Source organism: Lagopus muta, chromosome Z (assembly GCF_023343835.1).
Source record: "Lagopus muta isolate bLagMut1 chromosome Z, bLagMut1 primary, whole genome shotgun sequence".
Taxonomy (NCBI): Eukaryota; Metazoa; Chordata; class Aves; order Galliformes; family Phasianidae; genus Lagopus; species Lagopus muta.
Window position 1 is genome coordinate 57,540,144 of NC_064472.1, and position 20,301 is coordinate 57,560,444.

Here is a 20,301-nt window from a genome sequence, read left to right on the forward strand (position 1 = left end):
ACAAGTGTTAATAGCCGAGAAGGAATGGCATCCCTTCAAAGACGGCTTGAAGCCTGTGATGAAAAGGTGGGATACAGTTGAAAAGGGTATCCAGTATTTGAGGGAAATAGCCATGGTGGAAATGTTGTGACCCTAACTTTGTTCCTAACCACCCACGCCAAGACCACAACCCTGAGAAAGTGAGGACGACGCCTGATATATGGTGGAAAATCCCAACAACAGCACCAGAAAGATACACCAGTACACTAACAGCAATGTTAGACAGATACCAAGACCAACAGAGAAGACTCTTAGGTTTTGAATTGATTCTTACGCTCCAAAACTATGAACAACTACTCCCAACCCACACTTCCATTTCCGCTGTCTCACACATAACGGACCAACTGAATGAGAGAAAGAGAGAAATGTAAGAGCAAAGGTCTCTACTAATTAATCATGATAAACCTGTAGTAGTATCAGAAATGCTTGATGAAGATCAGGATAATTAAAAGAGTCTAATGAAGCAGCTGATCAAACTAATGCAAATCCAACTAATTAAAGATGATGAACCCTCCTTCTCACATGCACCATCAAAAATCTCAGCTGTTAAAGGCAAATGCTTTCCGGCTCCAGTAAGGAATACTGCATTGCAGTTTGCCTTGTGGCATTACCTATGTGACCATGGAGAAGACACAAGGAAGTGTCATGAACAAGCTACTCCTGTACTACAAGAACGGGTGAGAGAATTACAAAACAGATCAATCACCAGTGCGCTTGCTCCAGTTACCACAGGTAATGAATAGAGGGGCCCCTCTCTCAGTCAGGGAGAAAAGGGATAATATAGTTTATTGGACTGTGTGGCTTCGATGGCTTGGCACATCAGAACCACAGAAATATAAGGCACTAGTGGATACTGGCGCACACAGTGCACTCTGATGCCCTCGAGTCATGCAGGGACAGAATCAATCCTTATTTCTGGAGTGACCGGGGGCTCTCAAGAGTTGACTGTGTTGGAGGCTGAGATAAGCCTCGCTGGTAAGGACTGGCAAAAACATCCTATTTTGACGGGCCCAGGGGCTCCATGTATACTAGGTATTGATTACCTCAGAAGGGGGCATTTAAGGATCCTAAGTGATATGGATAGGCCTTTGGAATAGCTGCTGTAGACACAGACAACGTTAAGCAGCTGTCTGTTTTGCCTGGCCTGTCAGAAGATCAATCTGTTGTGGGGTTGCAATGAGTAAAATAGCAACAGGTACCGATTGCTACAAAAACGGTGCACAGACGGCAGTACTGCACCAACAGGGATTCCTTGCTCCCCATTCATAAGTTGATTCATCAACTAGAGAGTCAGGGAGTGATCAGCAAAACTCACTCACCTTTTAACAGCCCGTTATGGCTAGTCTGTAAAGCCAGTGGGGAATGGAGGTTGATGGTAGACTATCATGGCCTGAATGGAGTCATACCCCCACTGAGTGCTGCTGTGCTGGACATGTTAGAACTCCAGTATGAACTGCAGTCAAAAGCAGCCAAAGAGTATGCCACCATTGACATTGGTAACATCTTCTTTTCCGTTCCTTTGGCCACAGAATGTAAGCCACAGTTTGCTTTCACCTGGAGGGGCGTTCAGTATACTTGGAACCATTTGCCTCAGGGACAACACAGCCCAACCATTTGCCATGGGTTGATCCAGACTGTATTGGAACAAGGCAGTGCTCCTGGGCACTTGCAGTACATTGATGAAACCGTTGTGTGGGGCGGTACAGCAGAAGAAGTCTTCACGAAAGGAGAGCGAATAATCCAAATTCTTCTGCATGCTGATTTTTCTTATTAAGGAAAGCAAAGTGAAAGGACCTGCCCAGGAGATTTAGTTCCTAGGTATAAAGTGGCAAGATGGCCATTGTCACATTCCAGTAGATGTGATTGACAAAATCACTGCTATGTCTCCACTCACTAATAAGAAAGAGATGCAGTCTTTTCTGAGTGCAGTGGGCTTTTGAAGAATGCATGTTCCAAGCCATAGCCTCATTGTAAGCCCCCTTTATCAGGTGACACGGATGAAGAATGAGTTTACCTGGGGCCCTGAGCAGCAGCAGGCTTTTGAACAGGTTAAACAGGAGATAGCTCTTACCTTGGCCGTAGGGCCATTATGGACGGGACAAGATGTGAAGAACATCCTCTACACTGCTGCTGGAGAGAAAGATCCCACTTGGAGTTTGTGGCAAAGAGCCTTAGGAGAGACCCGAGGCTGACCCCTGGGATTCTCGAGTTGAGTGTACAGGGGGTCGGAAGAGGGCTACACTCCAACTGAGAAAGAGATCTTAGCCACGTACGAGGGGGTTCGGGCTGCTTCTGAAGTAGTCGGTACTGAAACACAGCTTCTTCTGGCACCTCGACTGCCAGTGCTGAACTGGATGTTTAAAGGAAAGGTTTCCTCCACCCATCATGCTACTGATGCCACTTGGAGCAAGTGTATTGCACTGATTACACAACGAGCACGGATGGGGAACCTCAGCTGTCCAGGAATCCTAGAGGTCATCATGGACTGGCCTGAAGGTAAAAAGTTTGGAACATCACCAGGAGAAGAGGTATTGCAAGCTCAAGAGGCCCCACCATACAATGAACTACCAGAAAATGAATGACTTCCATAAGTGTATAGGGATAGGTACCCAGAATTGGAGCGTTAACAGTTTAACTCCCAGTGCACTGCACGATGTTATGATGTGGAATACCAAAAACCAAAAAACGTAAAACCATGACACTTATCCAGTGAATTATTCTGGTTTGCTTCTTTGTCATGGTTCCATTGTAGGATTGCAGTATCTCTAGGCAGAGATTCTCTGTATTGGTAGAGGAAATCTAGTTACAAGCAGTGCAGTATTTTTTCGTTTGGGATTTCTTCTGGCTAAAGCTTAAACTTCGTCAAATCACTTTGTTTATTTTGACTCATGAAACTGGCTGTTGATCTATCAATCACTTAAAATCCACTGAATTCATTATTTGTAGCCACAGATCATTTAAGATTTTTCAAATCATGGAGTTCTAGAAATACTAGGTCTTTAATGTTCACGTGTTGAAGAAATGATTTAGTTCCTTTCTGACACAGGTGATCAGTTTGAATGTTGCTGTTAATAATCACCCTGCTCAAGAGTGTTGGACTGCTACTTGTCATACCTGATCTAGACAAAATGAGAGAATCTCATGCTGACTTGCAAAGTTTTTTGTTACTCCTCTTAGTCTAGTTAGATCCTTACTTAACACCCTTAGGAAAGGTGATGACAATGGTGGCTTATATACCTGTGTCCACTCCCTGCGTTCACCTTCTGGTCTGTTCAAGCCATTCACCGAAACACCAGGTGGTGGCATTTGTTTGGGAAATTCCAAAATGTCTCCATCTCTGGAATACCTTGGCTACATCATACACAAAATTTGCTTTCTAGTTCTTCAGCTTCCCAAGACTCTACAGACTTCATGTTAGTCTGGCTGTGGGCTGTAGAGGTCAGTTAAACTGGTAGGCTGATAAACAGAGAGTGAAGTGTGAGAAACTTTGAAACATTAATGTTACACAGACTATCACAAGAAAAACAGTGCAGCTTGGGATTTGGGACATTTCTATTTCCAGGCTCTTACTTTCTCAGATAATCCAGCCTGTTGTGTAGATGGGACTACGGATGAAAAGTGTGTATATATTAGCATAAGTAGTCCTTCTGTAAGGAGTTAGACTCACAGTAGATAACCCTTAGGTCCATAAACACATGCATTAAACTGTTTGCAGTAGTATTCAGCATTAATGAGATTATTACAGTTTGACCTTTCTTAACTGAGTATTTCCACCCATTGAATTAATTACTCAGTTAACTTAAATAAAAGCTTGCAAGTGACAAATTAAGTAACATCATACAATATATCTTCTAAGATTAGCCTTCCTTTTGCCTCAGGACAGTATTTCTATTTGTTCTTACACCCCTTCCCGTATGTGTGTTTTGTTAGGAATTTCGTTTAACTTTTAAGCTGCTGGAACAATATTATAAAAATGATGCCAAGTTCCATATATGCAGTGGCTAATTAGCTGTATTTAGGTTTTTTATTAGTGTGATATTCTCAAGAATTTGTAAACTCATGGAAACACTAAGAGATTCTTCATAAAGACTAAGAGTATTCTATTATGTGAAATTCCAACATTTTATTTGTTATTTTGTAGTTCAAAATAATTAGAAGCTGAGTATGTATATGAACACATCTTCACTGAAATAACTTCGCCTAAAATAATGGCATTTTTAAAAAGAAAATCTTTGTAATATTGGATATATGTACTAACATAACTGGAACTAGCCTAGATTAGATAGTGAAGTGCAAGCCTTATCCTGTGTACTGTTAGCACAGATTTCCTGGGCTCAAAAGAGAGCTTTTCACATTTCTCTAAAATTGCTAGATGTTCATTTGAATGTTTTACTATTGTTTTTTCCCCTGGGAGTTCAACAGTTTTCAATCATCAGAAAAAAAAAGAAGTTCCAATGCTGAAAAATTCTTGTGACTGAAAAGATTAATAAAAAATCCAAAAGTAACACTGAGATTTTTGTCCTAAATTTTGTCTTTTTTAATATTAATTTTAAAATTTTATTAATAAATGGTTAAAGTGAATATTTTATATTTCAAAATTATTACAGTAGTACCATACTCCAATATTATTTATTTCTCTCCTTTTCAGAATGAGAGAGGAAATAAAACTAATAACTTTCTGCAAATAGAATTAACTAATTCATTAGTTCTGAGGGTGGAAGGTCACTGAAAGTTGTTTTGTCCATCTATACAGTCAGATAGCTAGGATAAAGTACATAGGAGGGAGAAATTATCCAAGAACTATCCTTTTGCAGTTTGCAATGATCCTTTCCTTGTTGGAAGATGTAGGAGGGAAGTGGTGGGAGGTGTGGAAGCAGATGAGAGGGCCTTTACACCTTGGTTCGCCTAAAATTTTTCTGCTTGATTCCTGAAACCCAGAGATTTAAGAATGCAACCTATTTCATTCATTTTTCTTTTGACTGTGATGGGAGATCTGTTATTTCTCGGCAGCTAGAAGACTTAGTGTTGGTCTGTAAAATGGAAGTTTGGTGGGCCTAGAGCTCTGGGCAAAGCCAGCCTGCAGCAGGGAGAAGTTTGTTCAGTTTATCACAAGTTTTCACTTATAGTTCTTTAAGAGGGTGATGGACATATTATTTTGTGTTTACAGTAGCCTTTCTCTCAGATGTGAGAGAAAGAGCCAGAGCACAAAAGGCAACAGTATTTATTCTATAAATTCCTGTCTTAGTTTTATGAGTAAAGCATGTAAATTGCAAATGTTAATTTAATACAATTTTTTTTCCAAGATGTGGTGTGGACCAGAACAGACAGGCCCTATCAACTGTCAAGGCTTATCTAGTGAACTGTGTTTTTTCTCATCTTTCCTTTGAACTGTGGATTAGAACTGATGGAAAAAAAACTGAGTTGAGGATGTAAGAATGACAGGGAGAGGAATGTGAGTTCATTGGAATAGATTGACAAAGAAATGGACTGAAGCATAAGTACATAGGAAAACAGCCTTTGTTATTTCAGTTGTTTATAGAGCAATTAGTTTCATTCTATTTGCTGGTAAGATAATTAACAATGGAAGTAATTGGTACTCTAGCATAAAGCTGTTGATTTTATTAACAGAGTTAACAAAATATTTCTAAAATACTGTCTGATTTACTTCTGTTAGCAAAGGTTGCTGAAGAATGAGCAAAATCAAGAAGAAATGATTCTTCACTTCCTTCTGGATCTCTCTAGTCAGTGTGGTGTTTCATTTCCCTGTTCTCCAAGTGGGATGTCTTTTGAGTTTACGTCTTCTCTTCATGCCATTGAGGATGATTCAACAATAGATGTGAAATCTCTCTGGGATGATGTGAGACTGCACCTTCGACGATTTTTAGTAAACAGACTGCAAAGTCAAGAAGAGACAAATCCCAATGCTTCACAACAACAAATGCAGCTTAAAACTCAGTGCATACAGCAACTTCTGTTCCTTTATCCTGAATCAGAAGTCTTATCAAAGTATCAAAATATGCAGAGTAAAATGGTTCGTGATCTTCTACAGAATTGTGTTTTGTCTAGCTGTGGTGAAACAAATTTTGATAAGGTCGTTCATGGCTACCAAAGTTCCATACCGACACTATGCACAATAATAAGAGAGGATTTCTATATACTAAGTGGAACTATCGATCCTTCTTCATCTCTGAAGTTCATTAATGAAACTTATCTGGATACTATCACTGAAGAAATAACAGTTCTTCTTGAAAGACTTTGTGAGCTGCAGTTCAAAGAAAATGCTCTGCACGTAATTAAGGCGAACAAGATTTCAAAGAAGCATAGGAGAACGGTTCATGCTGTGGGTTAGTAGATATAATTTATGTTCATTGCAGTTAGATATTATTTTAATATTACTACTTTTTTTTCTTTTTCAACACACCTTTTTATTTCCTACAAAAAGAGTGTCCAAAGATTATTAATTCCAGCTTTATGTCTTAAATGCACTATTGTTAAGGTATAGACCATGTCAGAATTGTGCTGAAACATGACTTTAAGGTAAGGGAAAATATTTTATACTTATTTATTTGGAAACGATGATATACTTCACTGGTTCACATGTTCTCATGCCTTAATCTTTTTTTTTTTTTAAGCGCAGCTTATTCCAACTGCTTGAATATACCTTAGAATAAGAAAATAAGAACTACTTAAACTAAATTTTAAAAAGTACCACTCTTCCCTCTTGCAAAATTTTGATTAGCAGAGGTTTTCTAATCATGAAGTAGATACAAAATCGTAGATCAAGGCTAACCTAAAAAGATTACTGTGCAAATTCTAATTTAAAAAATAAATAAATAAAAAATAAGATTTCTATTTGTTTAAAAGCACTGTTAGAATTAATGAACCTGTTCATTTTTTCTTGTTCTAAGTAGTTTAAGGCAGTAAAGCAGTCTGTTAACAGTGTATTAGTTCTGTCCTTTCTTTTTCACCAATGGTGAATCATAACGAGCCAATTTGTGAGAGGAGGACTCAAAAAAGTCGTAGGGGATGCAAAATTTCATACTGTAATTACAAGAAGTTATGTAACTGCTTTTCCAATTCAGAGTTTTGAGCATTCTTCTATACAAGAGTTGGTTATTACCAACTATGGAGGTCTAAAATGTAGACCTCCACAGAAGTGCAGGAGACTGCAGACAGAAAAAGTTAGTTTAGAATAATTAATAAATAAAAAAAAAAAAAACAACAACCAGGGAATAGATATTTGTAAGGTAAAAAAAAGGTAAGTAATTGCTGCAAACAGATCCTGCTTGGGTTTCCCACAGGCCACCCCTGCACAGCTCTGTAGCCCAGGGCCCACCCTTCAGGCACTGCTCCACACAGGTCCCCACGGTGGCAGCTCCCCCAGCCCTCCAACCCCACCACGATCTCCTCCCTCAGGCAGGGACAGCCTGCTCCTCCGTGAGCCTCTCCTGGGCCGCAGGGAGCTGATGCTCTGTGCCTGGAGAATCTCTTCCACTGACCTGGCTGCCTGTGTGGCCGCTTCTCACTCATTTCTCACCCCTCTCTCCCAGCTGTTGTTGTGCAGCAGTGTTTCCGTCTCCTACATTTGCTCTCCGAAAGTGCATCCAACTTCTTTCATGGCTTGGCTATGGCAACTCAAAAGAAATAATTAACTATGAGAGCGATGAGGCCCTGGCACAGCTGCCCAAAGAAGCTGTGGTGCCCCATCCCTGGAGGCACTCAAGGCCAGATTGGATGGGACTCTGTGCAGCTGAGGTGGTGGGGGGCAGCACTACCCACGGCACGGGGTTCGGAAGTGGATGCGCTTTGAGGTGTCTTCCAGCCAAAATTATTCTGTGATTCTATGGTTCTAAAAAGTTTGTAATTTAATCTTTCTTTCAGTCTCAAAACAACTCAGATCTACTCCAGCTGTCTCCATTTTACATTTAAGGCAGGAATGCTAAAGTGACTAAAAGTGTCTAAAAAGACAGATTAACAGCTTCTGCATTATGTGGAATAAAAAATCAATCCTTCAGTCTTTTAAGACAGTTATTTCGTATGCCTAAATATTCTTTGTCACAAGATGTGTCTTATACCTTTCTGTGCCTCTGCATCTATCAGGACAGATCTCCAGCATATGTTTTTATTGTAAATTCAGTAGAACAGAGAAAAGTGAAAATATGCAAAGTAAACTTTGGGAGCTGTGAGTTATAAAAATATTTACAATGAAGTCTAAAAAAATGTCAATTTCTTGAATCCCTTCCAAGATTTTATATTTTGGCTTTCTGTGCTGACCTCCAGCTTAAGCACTAGGAATGCACAAGAGGCTGTGTGGATACACAGTCAGCAGAGCTGATGCCAGCTGACTGAAGGGTTAGGCCCTCTGGCGTTGTGCTCAGCAAGGAAAGCTGGGGGAAAGGAGAATCAACCAACTACCAAAGTGACAATAGTAGAGTTACTGGGCTAGGGTAAAATAAAGAATCAGAGTTGTGAAGGTTGGTAAGATTTTTTTTCATCTTATTCCATTCCTTAGTGATGTCTATTATATATAAATATTTGGAATTATTAAATCAAATGAAATTTATACATGTATCATTACTGAAGCAGTTGTTATTGAACACTTAATTGAATGAGATCTCATATGTGAAGAGTCTTTTCTGGTAAGAAATTTCTCTCTTTGAAATGTTTGGTTTACTAGATTTGTACTATGCTTATTCAGGAAAAAACATTTTTTCCCCTGGAACTCAAGTGTTTACAAGGCAGTTTACATGGAAACAACTACACTGGAAAAAATAGTACAGAATAATTACTATTTGGTGATGTTTATACCTGTAGACAGATTCTTAATGTCACGTGGTTTTTCCAGCTAGGAACTATTGTTTAATTCTGTTTAGGCAAAGGATACTTTTAGCAGCCTCCCACAATTAATAATTAAAGTAATAATTAAATATTTTTATTATAATTAAAATAATTAAAATTATTTGTACATAGTTTAAACTAAAAGATGATTTTATTAGCTTAGCTTGACAATGATACCCAGTTTGCTGAGTATTAAACAGCAAAACCAAACATGCTAGAGCACGGACAGAAGAGGGGAAGGATATTTTTTCTTTTTAGCTGAAAGACAGTACTACCAATGTGTTTTGTGTTTTTTGATTCGTGTTGTCTCTGCCCTTTGGGAACCACCAAACCAACACATTTCAAAACAGCAAAATAATTTAATCTAAGGCATTCGATTGGGACTGTTATCCCAGAGCTGAGAAAAAGCTTTGTGTTTGCTTAGCTCACCCTCAGGGAAATATGATTTTTTTTTCTTAAGAATTACTGTAATTGATCCTTCTGTATACGAGAGGAAAAAAAATAACAGATAAATTTATACAGAAGACCTACTTCTGACTGGAAAATAAAGACTATGGGCTTTAACAGAGTCATAAATCTTCAAAATATTTCATGTTTAACTATTTATGAAGTAAGGAGTTAACAGTTTTTTCTTTTATGTTCAATTAGAAGTGTTATTTGTTGGCTACTGTAATGAGCATGTATTTGTTTATCAGGATTGAGGATGAGGATGATTTGAGAGTGGAGCTGGCAGAATGGTATTTGAAAGGACGCAATATCTTTGGCATCCAGCTTTTATGGACGTAGATGGATTTTATTTTATAACTTGATCCTATTTCTAGGTAAATCAGTGCCCCTAAAACCTGCAAACCATGCAGGATACAGCCAATAGTATTTGGCTACCTACATTACTGTAGTAAATTTTTATCTAACATGGGTCCTCCTCATTACAGTTTTTGGAATTAATATCCAAGAAAGGTTCCTCCTACCCTGGGTTCCTCTGAAATATTTTTATCTTGTTTTTTTGATGTATTTTGTCATAGTAGTCATATATTTCTTTCAGAAACTTGTGTAATGTTATGGTGTTTCATAACAATACTAAACATGTTATATATTTGTTAATATAAACAGCATGTAATTAATCATGCAAGCATTTTTTAGCTTATCTGCATGATTTTATTGTTTCAGTTACAATGTGATATTTCTCAGAAGTTACTTGTGATAAGTCAGTTAAAAGTGGATTGTAGTTGTACCTTCTGAACCTTTTTTATGTTCCTTTGCTTACAGAAATGTTAAGCTAGTTTAATCAGGATTTGCTGACATATCTTAATCCTTCATCTCTTTTAGATTAAGAAATAGCCACTCTTAACGGAGATAAAACATCAGCCAAAGAAACTTAAAAACTACGATATTTTACACATCTAATGTACTACTGGAAGTATATTTTATCTGAATAGATTTTGTATGCACACAGAGAGAGGGAAGATTGTTATGTGGACTAATCCACCTGTCTTTAAATTTACTTTGTCTAAAATTAAATAAAATTCAGAAGATTTTCTTTTTTTTTTTTTTCACGTATTCAAATTCTTCACCTTATTATTTTCATTTCGTAGTAAACCTCTCAGAGATCCTTAAAGCAAATAGGAATTCTAATATAGCACTTAACCCTGGGAGATATATTTTTAATATTTGTATCATTAATAACTTTTAGAATCTTAAATAAGATTTTTTATGAAAATATGAGATACAATGCATAATGTATTCATTAAAATCAGTAGCTATTTTTATGAAAATAGTACTGAGAAGTGAAAGTAAAACCAAAGCAGAGAAGATCAGTCTAAGAATGTTTTTCGAAACAAAATAGTTAAATCAGCTTCATTGCTGTATTTTAGTATTCAGACTTAATATTTTTATCTGAGTGTACCAACCTCTTATTCATGTGTCCAGGAAGCTCCCTTTCTTTTTTCTTCCTCTTTATTTCTCAAAGATATAACCATGCTATTGTAAATATAAATTCAAGCATAGCTTTCCCGAACTTATCAAGAAGATGTATGCAAAGCATGATTTCAATTATGATGTTTTTCATTTGCGGTGTTCAAATATTCATGAACTTCTAAGGAATATAATTGTGTTTATATAATCTGAGTATAGTGTGTATTTGAACTGAATAGAAGTACTGATTGTTGTTTAGTGGAGCTGTACTTGTGTAGTGGAGATGTGACCAACAAGAGGAGCAAGCTTTGGAGTAACCTCTTGAAAAGAGGATAGCTTTGGGCAATTCAATGAAAGGACTTGATAAGGAAAATCTATTTTGAGGTCATTCATCCTAAAGCATTCCCAGCAACATGCTTTCCAGCTAATTTGAAATAGGTGTTTTGAGGCTTGTGCCTTTGAAGAAATTTGATTTCTCTGTGTTTGTGTGCAAATCTTTATTTTCATTCGTTTATTATTTCCTTCCTGTGAAATGGAGAATTACAGTTTGTTTGTGATCTCTTGAGCCAGGATTGCTACCTACAACCGGTCTTCTATGATCTCAATTATATCTACCAAAAATTATCCTGAAATAGCATTGATACCTGCTGCATGAATGAAAAAGAAAAACAAAATAAAACAACAAAAAAACACCCACAGGTTATTTATGTCTGAGAATAATTAAGGCTCAGTAGGATAGTATAATGTATTCTCCCATTTATATCTGAAAATTAAATAATCCCAGGCTTTGTTTCATATGAATAATATTTATGTCTTTGAACCATTGTTGAGATTTCTGTCCTGCTTAGTATCCCTAACAGATAAATTTCAGTACTTGTGCTATAGTTACAGTTGGTTTTCCATTGTATTTGCTTAGGAAACAATCTGTAGGATTGTTGAAATGTAGCCTTTAAGAAGGGGAGAGTATGGTGGTTGCTTGACTTACTATTTATCTCCTAGAAAACCCTGTTGCATCTTTCCAAAATGCTGGTAAACTATGCTGATATAAAGTATCCCCTGTGGATGGATGATGGTTAATAATATCCAGTTTTACATATCAGTAGTTCACCTTCATTATATAGCCCGGATTTTTGCATTTTGCATAAAAGCTTAAAACTTAATTGTGGAAATGTATTTAAAAGCTTTTTCCATAAATTTAAGCTTTAAATATTTAAAGACTTAAATACAAAACACGCCGTAGTAACTCAGAGATTGTGAAGACAAAAATAAAGGTACAGAAACTGTAACTCCTTGTTTTCATGGACATTGTTTCTGTTTCTGCATGAGGAAAGTAGTTGATGTGTGTCAGTTACATTTCTGCTTCCCTGGCATCTCCTTTTCTACTTTCTATCACTGTAGACTTTCTAGTCACGTGTCTCTTACAGGAACAGAGCTATAGCAGACCTGTAAAAAACAACAGGCGGGACAATTGTTGGAAAAGGGTGGTACATACGTGTAAGTAGACTTTATGTCTACTGACTTCTTGAACTCCACTCTACATGGTGATGTATGCCTCAATCTTCTCAATGTTCTACACAAATGGGATAAAAAATCCTGTGATTTCCATCAGTGAAAGACTAATGGAAGAAGTATGTATCAACTGAAACTGCAGTACATCTATGCTCTCTGTATCTAACCTGCACAGAAGACTTGAGGACATCACTAAAAATTACATAGGTCCTACATATGTAAAGAGTAAAAATTCAGAAGTCTTAACTAGATATTTCACTTTAGAAATTCCAGAGATCCACTTTTTATATGATATGCCAATAAAAATTGAGATATTCAACAGGATTCATTGTCACCTAATTAAAAAAAAATGAGCAGATCATGTGGGTAGGAATCTATAACAGGAAGTTAAAGAGAAAAGCAGTGGACATAGAGATATGATGCAGATTTCTGCAGTTGCTTTTGTTCCTTGGGAAACCTATAAAATTTTGACAAGCAAAACAAGGTCCTATTTCTCAAGGGAAACATAATAAATGTGTTTGCATTTAATGTTGGAAATAATGTGTTCCATAGCCTCTTTGTCACATATTATTTATTTCTTATCCTTGCAAGCATTCTATTTGATTTCTACTGCACAATTATATTAAAGGGAAATATGAGTAGCGCTGAAGAGAAAATAAAACCATCTGTTTGAACACAGCGAGCAGAACTTTTTAATAAAATAAAATACTCTTTTAAAGGCCACATGAGCATATTACCCTAGGACCACAGATGTGTTTCTAGGGGGAAAATGACATTTTTGTAAAGATTACAAAAGCATTACGCTTGTTACTTTTTAAGCTTATGGTAGGGGGTAAGATAACAGTAAGTGGCTGAAATGTCAATTGAACTGACAGAATTTCAAAGCCAGTAGCATGCCTGAATACCTTCCTTCTTCTTAGAGCTGTTGGTTGAAATTGCTATTAAGCTCTTAATGTGAACAGTGATAGTGAAATCCTGTTAGGGACCCCTTGTCGTAATGAAGATACCCATTTCACGATTTGAATAACATATTGTTTACTTAGCAATGTCAGTAACACTAATTTCTCTTTCTCAATTACTTATGTATTACTGAACAAGAAATTGTTGATTTTTTTTTAGTTGTATTTGTATGGGTTGTTGTATCCTAATGAAGTAATTTCTTTTTATCTTTCTGAATAGGATCTTGAATCTGTTTATTGAATTCTTTGCAAGTCCAAGTGTTGTTTTTTTATGTGTGTGTTGTTGTTTTTTGAATTTTTTTTATTATTTTTTCCCCTTTCCAAATGTCTACAATTACCAAACATCGACTAATTATATTTGTTTTGCTCTCTCAGCACATATGGGTATTCTTCAGCACAAAGTGAGCACTTAACTCACTGTGCCCTCTAATTATTGAATTCTCCTCCCAAGTTTAAAAGATGAAAGTGATTTACTCTCCAGTCTGATACTTTGTGAGTGGTCAGGGGTCAATTCAGAGTTACGTACTGTAGTACTGTGCTTAATTAAAAGTGACAAAATTTGAGAGCAAATTACTGAGCTAGTCTCTCTTTTGCTTATTTGGGTATGTGAAGAAAAATGTGTAGAACTGCAGCAGATAAAAGAAAACTTCATAAATTTCTTCTGAAGATACTCCTGCAGTATTGATTGGAAGTTATTGAGTTTTCATTGTATATGTGTACCGTCATATAAGCACAAGTCAACTGAATGGCCCTGGCTGTGATTTTTTGTCAGTACAGAGAGCGTATTCTATCACAAAATGTGTATTCTCAGAACAATTTTAACTTTTAAAGGGCAAAACAGTTTTAGGCAGATTAGTTTGCAGAAAATTACATCTGTTTAAATCGGAGGTATATCACATCCAAGGGATGGATATTCTGTGCTAATTTCTCTAATTTTAAATCAAAGGACTGCTGTATCTACTGAGTTCTTTTTTTTTTTTTTTTTTTAATAAATCTCTAGGTTATTTTATGCTATCATCGCCTTGCTAAATATAGCAGCATTGAAGACATTCTTTTCTGTCTGTCTAGAGAGAATAACAACAAATCCTAGTTAGGAATTAAGCGTCAGTGTCTCCTGAGCTTTTTAGTACCCCTGGCCATTGAGGACTGTCTGGAGTTGATTCAGTTTCTGGTCTCAGACTTTCAAGAAGGGTTTCCTTTTTCTCAGTAGCTTCATCTTCTGATCAACCTCGTTTAAATCTTTTTACTTAAGGACAAGTGTATTGTCTTACTGCTCTTGTACTAGAAAAGTCCAGCAGAGTCTGGGCTTTCTGTAATAGAGAAATTGTATCTTCATCAACGCACCATACTGTCAGCTCATGTATAAAGAGGTGTTCTAAGAGTGTAGTGGCAATATGTGCACATCTGTGTTGATGTATGATTAATCCTTCATTTGCAACACAGAAATTGTTATAGTCATCCTACAAAGTGTTTGCTAAAGTGTTCCAAAAGTGATTCTATAGAATTTTGGAAATGGCAATGTATGTCCTTTTTGATTTTTTTTCTGTATGCCTAAACTTAAAAGGATATGATTTTTTTTTATTCCTTGAAAGTATTTATGAGAACTTCGTGGTGTTTTTGCCTAGGTAGAGTTTTGATATTAACAGATGTGTGAAGCAGAAGTGTGAATATGGAATCCAACTTTGTAAGTCTTTTTCTGAGTGATTTCTCCTATTAGAACAAAAGCTGTCACTATCTGCCTCTGTTATATCTTGGAAATTCCAACGGGTAAGAGAAGTGAAAGTGACAGAAGCACTTTAATCTATTATTCAGGGAAATGCATAATACTGTGTGTAGACGACACAAAGGAATGTTGAATGCTTGATAGAAGTTTCTAATTGGTTGAAAGTTCCTACCAATCTTAATTTTAATAGAGTGGGTGTGATGTTGTTAACTGATCTGTGTGAAATGCAGCCATTCCACTGTGAGTGTAAATGCAGAGGACAGAAACAAAGTTAGCAAACATTTCTGTATTTGCAGATGCTAACAAAATGTAAGATAAAAGTAAGAGCATTAGTTACTGTGATTTCAAATACAAATCACAATTTTTCTTTTATGAGTTAGAGGAATATACTGATGTCTTATCAATGGTAGCATTCATAAGGAGGTTTGATGGACCTGATGGTACTGTAGTTTCAGAGCAAGATGTGTGAAGTTTTTTTGTTAGTCATTATTACAGGGCACATCATCCTTAGAGCACCTGAGGAATTCCTTGTAATTAGCTCAACAGAGCTGTGAAATAGCTTTATGCTGTCAAGTAGTTAGATTGGTGAGATGACTTGCTTAAGATTATTACATAAATTAGGTGTCAGAGCACGATCAGACATTGTAGCTCCAGCCTGTGTTTCCAGCGCTGGTCTGTTCTTTTGCCACTTGGTCGGTGAACATGATTTCACGTCAACATTTAATTTTGACAGACGTATATACTCCTTATTGACAAAGAACTTAGATACTTGCTAGGTAACATCAACTGTCATGATGAAGTGAAAACTGGCTTCATTTAACTGTGAAGATATTATGATGTAGATTTGATTAAAATTTCATGTACAGTGCATCTCTTTCAAAAGATTAGTATAGTCTTCACTGAGGTTATTGAATAGCTGGCAGTAATATCTCTCTTTCTATGACAGACAATCTCACTTGAGTAAACGTATGCAAACTTATACATGCTTACTTTGTTTATACATAAATTGAAATCCCTTACTTTCCTGCATTTTTTTAAATATATGCATATATATTAGTATAGAAGTTACAAAAGCCTGAAGTTAATGGTGATGTCTAATAAGAAAATGATTGCTGTCTTCAGATCTGTGACCATTTAAAAGCTAAAAGAGGGAGAAAAGTAATCCAACATGTAATCTGTTTGCATGAGCTTTTCTAGCCAAGTCTCATGGCACCTGTGCATTTCACTGGAACTAAAGGAGAGCGAGCTGTGAAGTAAGACAGGTGTTTAAAAAACCTTAAACACTCTGATAACAGTTTGCATCCATGTGGTTTCCTTTGTTGCACTGATAGTTCTTTATGGATCTGTCAGTTTCAATCAGCAGAGATGTGATCAGTATATCTGATAAACTTGTCAATGCCTTTTTAAAGCAGGATTCCCCAACCTATTCTATTCAACTCTCCTCCCCCCTTCCGTTTTTCATCATTTCAAGTAGAACCTTGATAAGACAGAGATATGTCACCGGCAGGTGTGTATAGCTAGCTCAGCTACAACTAATTTGTGCGGGAAAAAATTAAATCAGGAGGTAAATTATTTCATGATTGCTCATTCCCAACAGAGTTGGGCATCATTCTGAAGAAAATATCAAATAATTGGTTTCAGACCATGTCAGACACATGCAATTCCCTTCACTAATGGCTGTGTGAGGTAGCAGTAGGCCTCAGGGGTCACCAAAGAACTGAAAATAGCTTAGTGCCAGGCAGAGCAATAGAGAGACGGAGCACATAGGAAATGAAGTGGCAATAAGTGCAATCTATAGGGGAAATGTGCTTCACTTGGAGTTTAATATATTGGCTTAGAATCTGGCAGTAAGCCATGCAACAATTGTTTACCTTTTTTTCAGCATCTGCATCTGTTCTGTTTTGTAAACAGCACTTAACTTTCAGTCAGTAAATGCTGGAATCAATAACTATTAAGGGATTTCCTTTCTTTTTTTTTCCATATTCTGTAACAAATGCATACTACAAACAATATTTGCCTGAGATAAACAAGAAACAGACATTAACAGGGTCAAAGGGATTTGGCTGGGAAGATTTTATAGCTTCTAGGGTTTGCAGTAATTGTGTCTGTGTGATTTGAATGTATCTTGTAACCCATCCAAATTAAACTGTTAAAAAAATGTTAGCGTGCAGTAATGAAGATATTTTTTGTAATTATCTTAAGTACTGTGTATAGAAAACTGCTGGCAATGTTTATAATAATTTAGATCTGTGTAGTACTGTGTATTACATCTGCTGTGCAGAAATATTAAGTTGCCCTTTACAATATGAGGAAATTAGTGATTATACCCAGCAATGCTAATTATTTGAACCTAGCAGTTACATTAAAAAGCATATATCACCATGCAGCTTAAGAAGAGAAAACTGTGAGCAAATGTCCATAAAAATTGAATGTAGCAATACTAAATGCAAGTGAAATGACAGTACTGCTTATATACAATGTCTGTTTAGGAGACACACTGTGCAGATGAATGCTGCCATAAATGCAAGATTGTTACAATACCTTATAGCATCACTTAAAAGTTAATATCACTGAGGGGTGAGGAACACATTATTGTTAATGGAATTTATGTGTGCAACTCCCTCTGTACAACTTTGAAAATTTACCCCTTGAAATATCCCTGCCAGTAACTGAGTTTCTTTTGCATTATTGGGCTATTTATTTTCAGATTTTAACAAAATGTTAGTTTCATTTATGGAATAACTTTACTATTTGTAGGCAAGTTGTGCTTAGATTTTAACATTACACATTTTCTTTTCTGTTTTCTTCCTCATCTAAAATTATTGGTTGAAATTTCTGACATCACTTTCTTGTGTCCCTGGAAGAACAATATTGGAGGTCTATCTTCTATGAATTTAAGGCTTACAAACAGGGGCAGGGGAGTGATATTTAATGTATTAGGAAGGTATTTTTTAGTAAAATTATTAGAAGAGTTTTAAATCCATTGTTCCTGCTGAGGGAGAAATCCCCACTGCAGTCACTGAAGAAGGCAGTCATCAGGTTGCTTTCCAAGGATTCCATCATTGGTCTCAAATGCAGTTTAGTCATGTGTCTCTGTACACTGAATAGTAGGGCTAATTAATCCAAGAGCAACGCTATCATAGCTAAACTGTTCTTGAATGCAGCCAGCTTGCCTATGATGCAGGGATTTCTGTACCACACTGTACTTTGTCATGTCCCTGGATAGGCTGAAATTATCAGAATTAGCCATTCAATTTTTTTGAGATGCTGTGAATGCCAAATTGTTAAAAATAAATAAATAAATAAATAAAGTGCCAGGCTCAATAAAATAAAAAATTACAAAATTTTCATTATGTTGAAGTTTTGGGATTCATTTGTATGCATATTTTCATACACTTCTTGAGATTTTGAATGCTTCCCAGCTATGAACAACAACTTTAGTTATGGTATCAAAAGCTGCAGATTTTGAAGGTGATACTGCTTTTGAAATTTTCTATAAAACCTCAAGTTCGCAGGTACCCAGATCATTTAAATCTAGCACAGCCTTATTTCTCATGATGCTTCATTTTAGAATGAAAGGCTTATCTTTTTAGTCAAGTGATGAAGGCAGAAGTCTTGCTACTTGTTTTAAGTATTTAGGAGAAAGTAAAGTACTATAATCAAGTGCTTAATGTGCCTTTTGTTCCACAGTGCTTGAAAAATGTTTTAATTAATTTATTTGCTGGCTTAGAACCCACTTGGGCATGTCAAAACTTTATCGCCAGGGCAGTGTGATTTTTCTGGTGCTGTGTTTTTTTTAATTCTTAAGAGCCTACAAGTGGTCATATTACTTTGGAGAAATTGTCTTTCTTAACATATAAATGAAAGAGACAAGTCTGAGATTCATTGTTGAAGAGGTATTGTATCTTCACTCAATTCAACTACAAAGTTTGAATGATGTGCTGGTTTTTAGGAATTTTTTGTTGTTGTTTCTTTGTATTTTCTTTTGATGAGGGCATACTGATCATTTATAACTTATGTAAGTTTTATGTTAGATTTCAAATTAAGCAGAAAATTATTTTATTAGAATAGAATAGAATTTAAATCCCTGGCGACATTACAAAATAGTACCTGATTTCTCTAGCAATACTTTTGTGTCTCTTTTTACAGCATTTATACTGTGTGTTTTTATAGACAAATGCTTTAGTTATTGCTGTGGAAGAAAGTGGGAAAGACTTCAGGAGGAGCAACAACATGATAAAAAATGTAAAACAGCTTCCATATGGAGAAAATTAGGCAAGGTAGGATTTTTAAGTTCAAAAGCAAAATCGTTAAGAAGTTGAGTGGGATAGATGTCTATAAAATGATGGGAAGCATTAGGAGAACATACAGGTATCAGTGGTTGACTGATTCTTAAATTAGCATGAGGTGGATCTGGCAGATGAAATACTCAAAGAAAATGACACCTTTATTAATCCAGAGTGTAGTTAAAGTCTGGTGCTTTTTACCACCAATGTTAAGGATGCTAAAATGAGATGAAGGGTTAACTGGAGAAAATGATGAAATGAGACTCACTGTGAATGATTGTTTGCAATTTCTGCGTTAGGTGCCTTGAAATGCTTTCAGAAATGGCACTGTTTGTGGGTGGGTAACTTCATCTGATTAAAAAAAGCCATTTTTGTTCTTTTCTAGTCAATATTTTCTATATTAGTAAGCCCTGTTCTTGAAAACTATGGTGAGAGTTAAATTTTGTAGGGTATATTTTCACTACACTGTCGTCTTGAATCATCAGTGTCTGAATCTAAATGCTTAGTAACTGAATGTTATCATTCATGCAAGAAAACAGATTGATTCTTGACCGTTTCTGTTTCTGTGTCACATATGCTCTTTTTAGTTAGGTTCTTTCGTAGTCATTTCTTTGTAGCTCTGCCAATTGCACAAGACCTTCCCAGACTAAGGAAGGAAGAAGAAAAGAAGGAATTGTGGCATGACTGCTGTAGTATTTCAGGGCTTTGGTGATAACACAGTTAAGTAGGATTGGAAGGGAGAAGCAACCCATGACCTGATTTACAGTGTTCTAATTTGCACAACGCTTTGCTAAACTTATGTTGGGTTCAAACACTTGAAAATTCAGGTGAAAAGTGTTTCCATGTGCATGGTAAGACTGAGTTGGCTAAAATTTACTTAAGAACTTCAGTTAAATATGTGTTATAGCATGCAAGATCCACCAATCTCATGTTAAGATGTTGGAATTCTTCCATTGAGAGCTAGTATTCAAGTAAGTATTCAGGTTGCATAGAAGCCAAAGATGGAATAGGGGTTTAGATAGTTTCAGTTTGTGAT

General features: G+C 36.3%; 1 protein-coding gene across 10 annotated transcripts in view; it reads left to right on the forward strand.

Moving 5' to 3' along the window:
- The window catches only part of KIAA0825 (KIAA0825 ortholog), a 229,148-nt gene that overhangs the window by 42,621 nt on the left and 166,226 nt on the right, over positions 1–20,301 (forward strand). For 9 of the 10 annotated variants that reach the window (XM_048930558.1, XM_048930559.1, XM_048930562.1 and 6 more), the window contains one exon: positions 5,714–6,383. In XM_048930558.1, coding sequence (XP_048786515.1) covers positions 5,714–6,383 — 670 coding nt within the window. The remainder of the gene's footprint in view (positions 1–5,713; positions 6,384–20,301) is intronic. The other variant, XM_048930565.1, reaches the window with a different exon arrangement.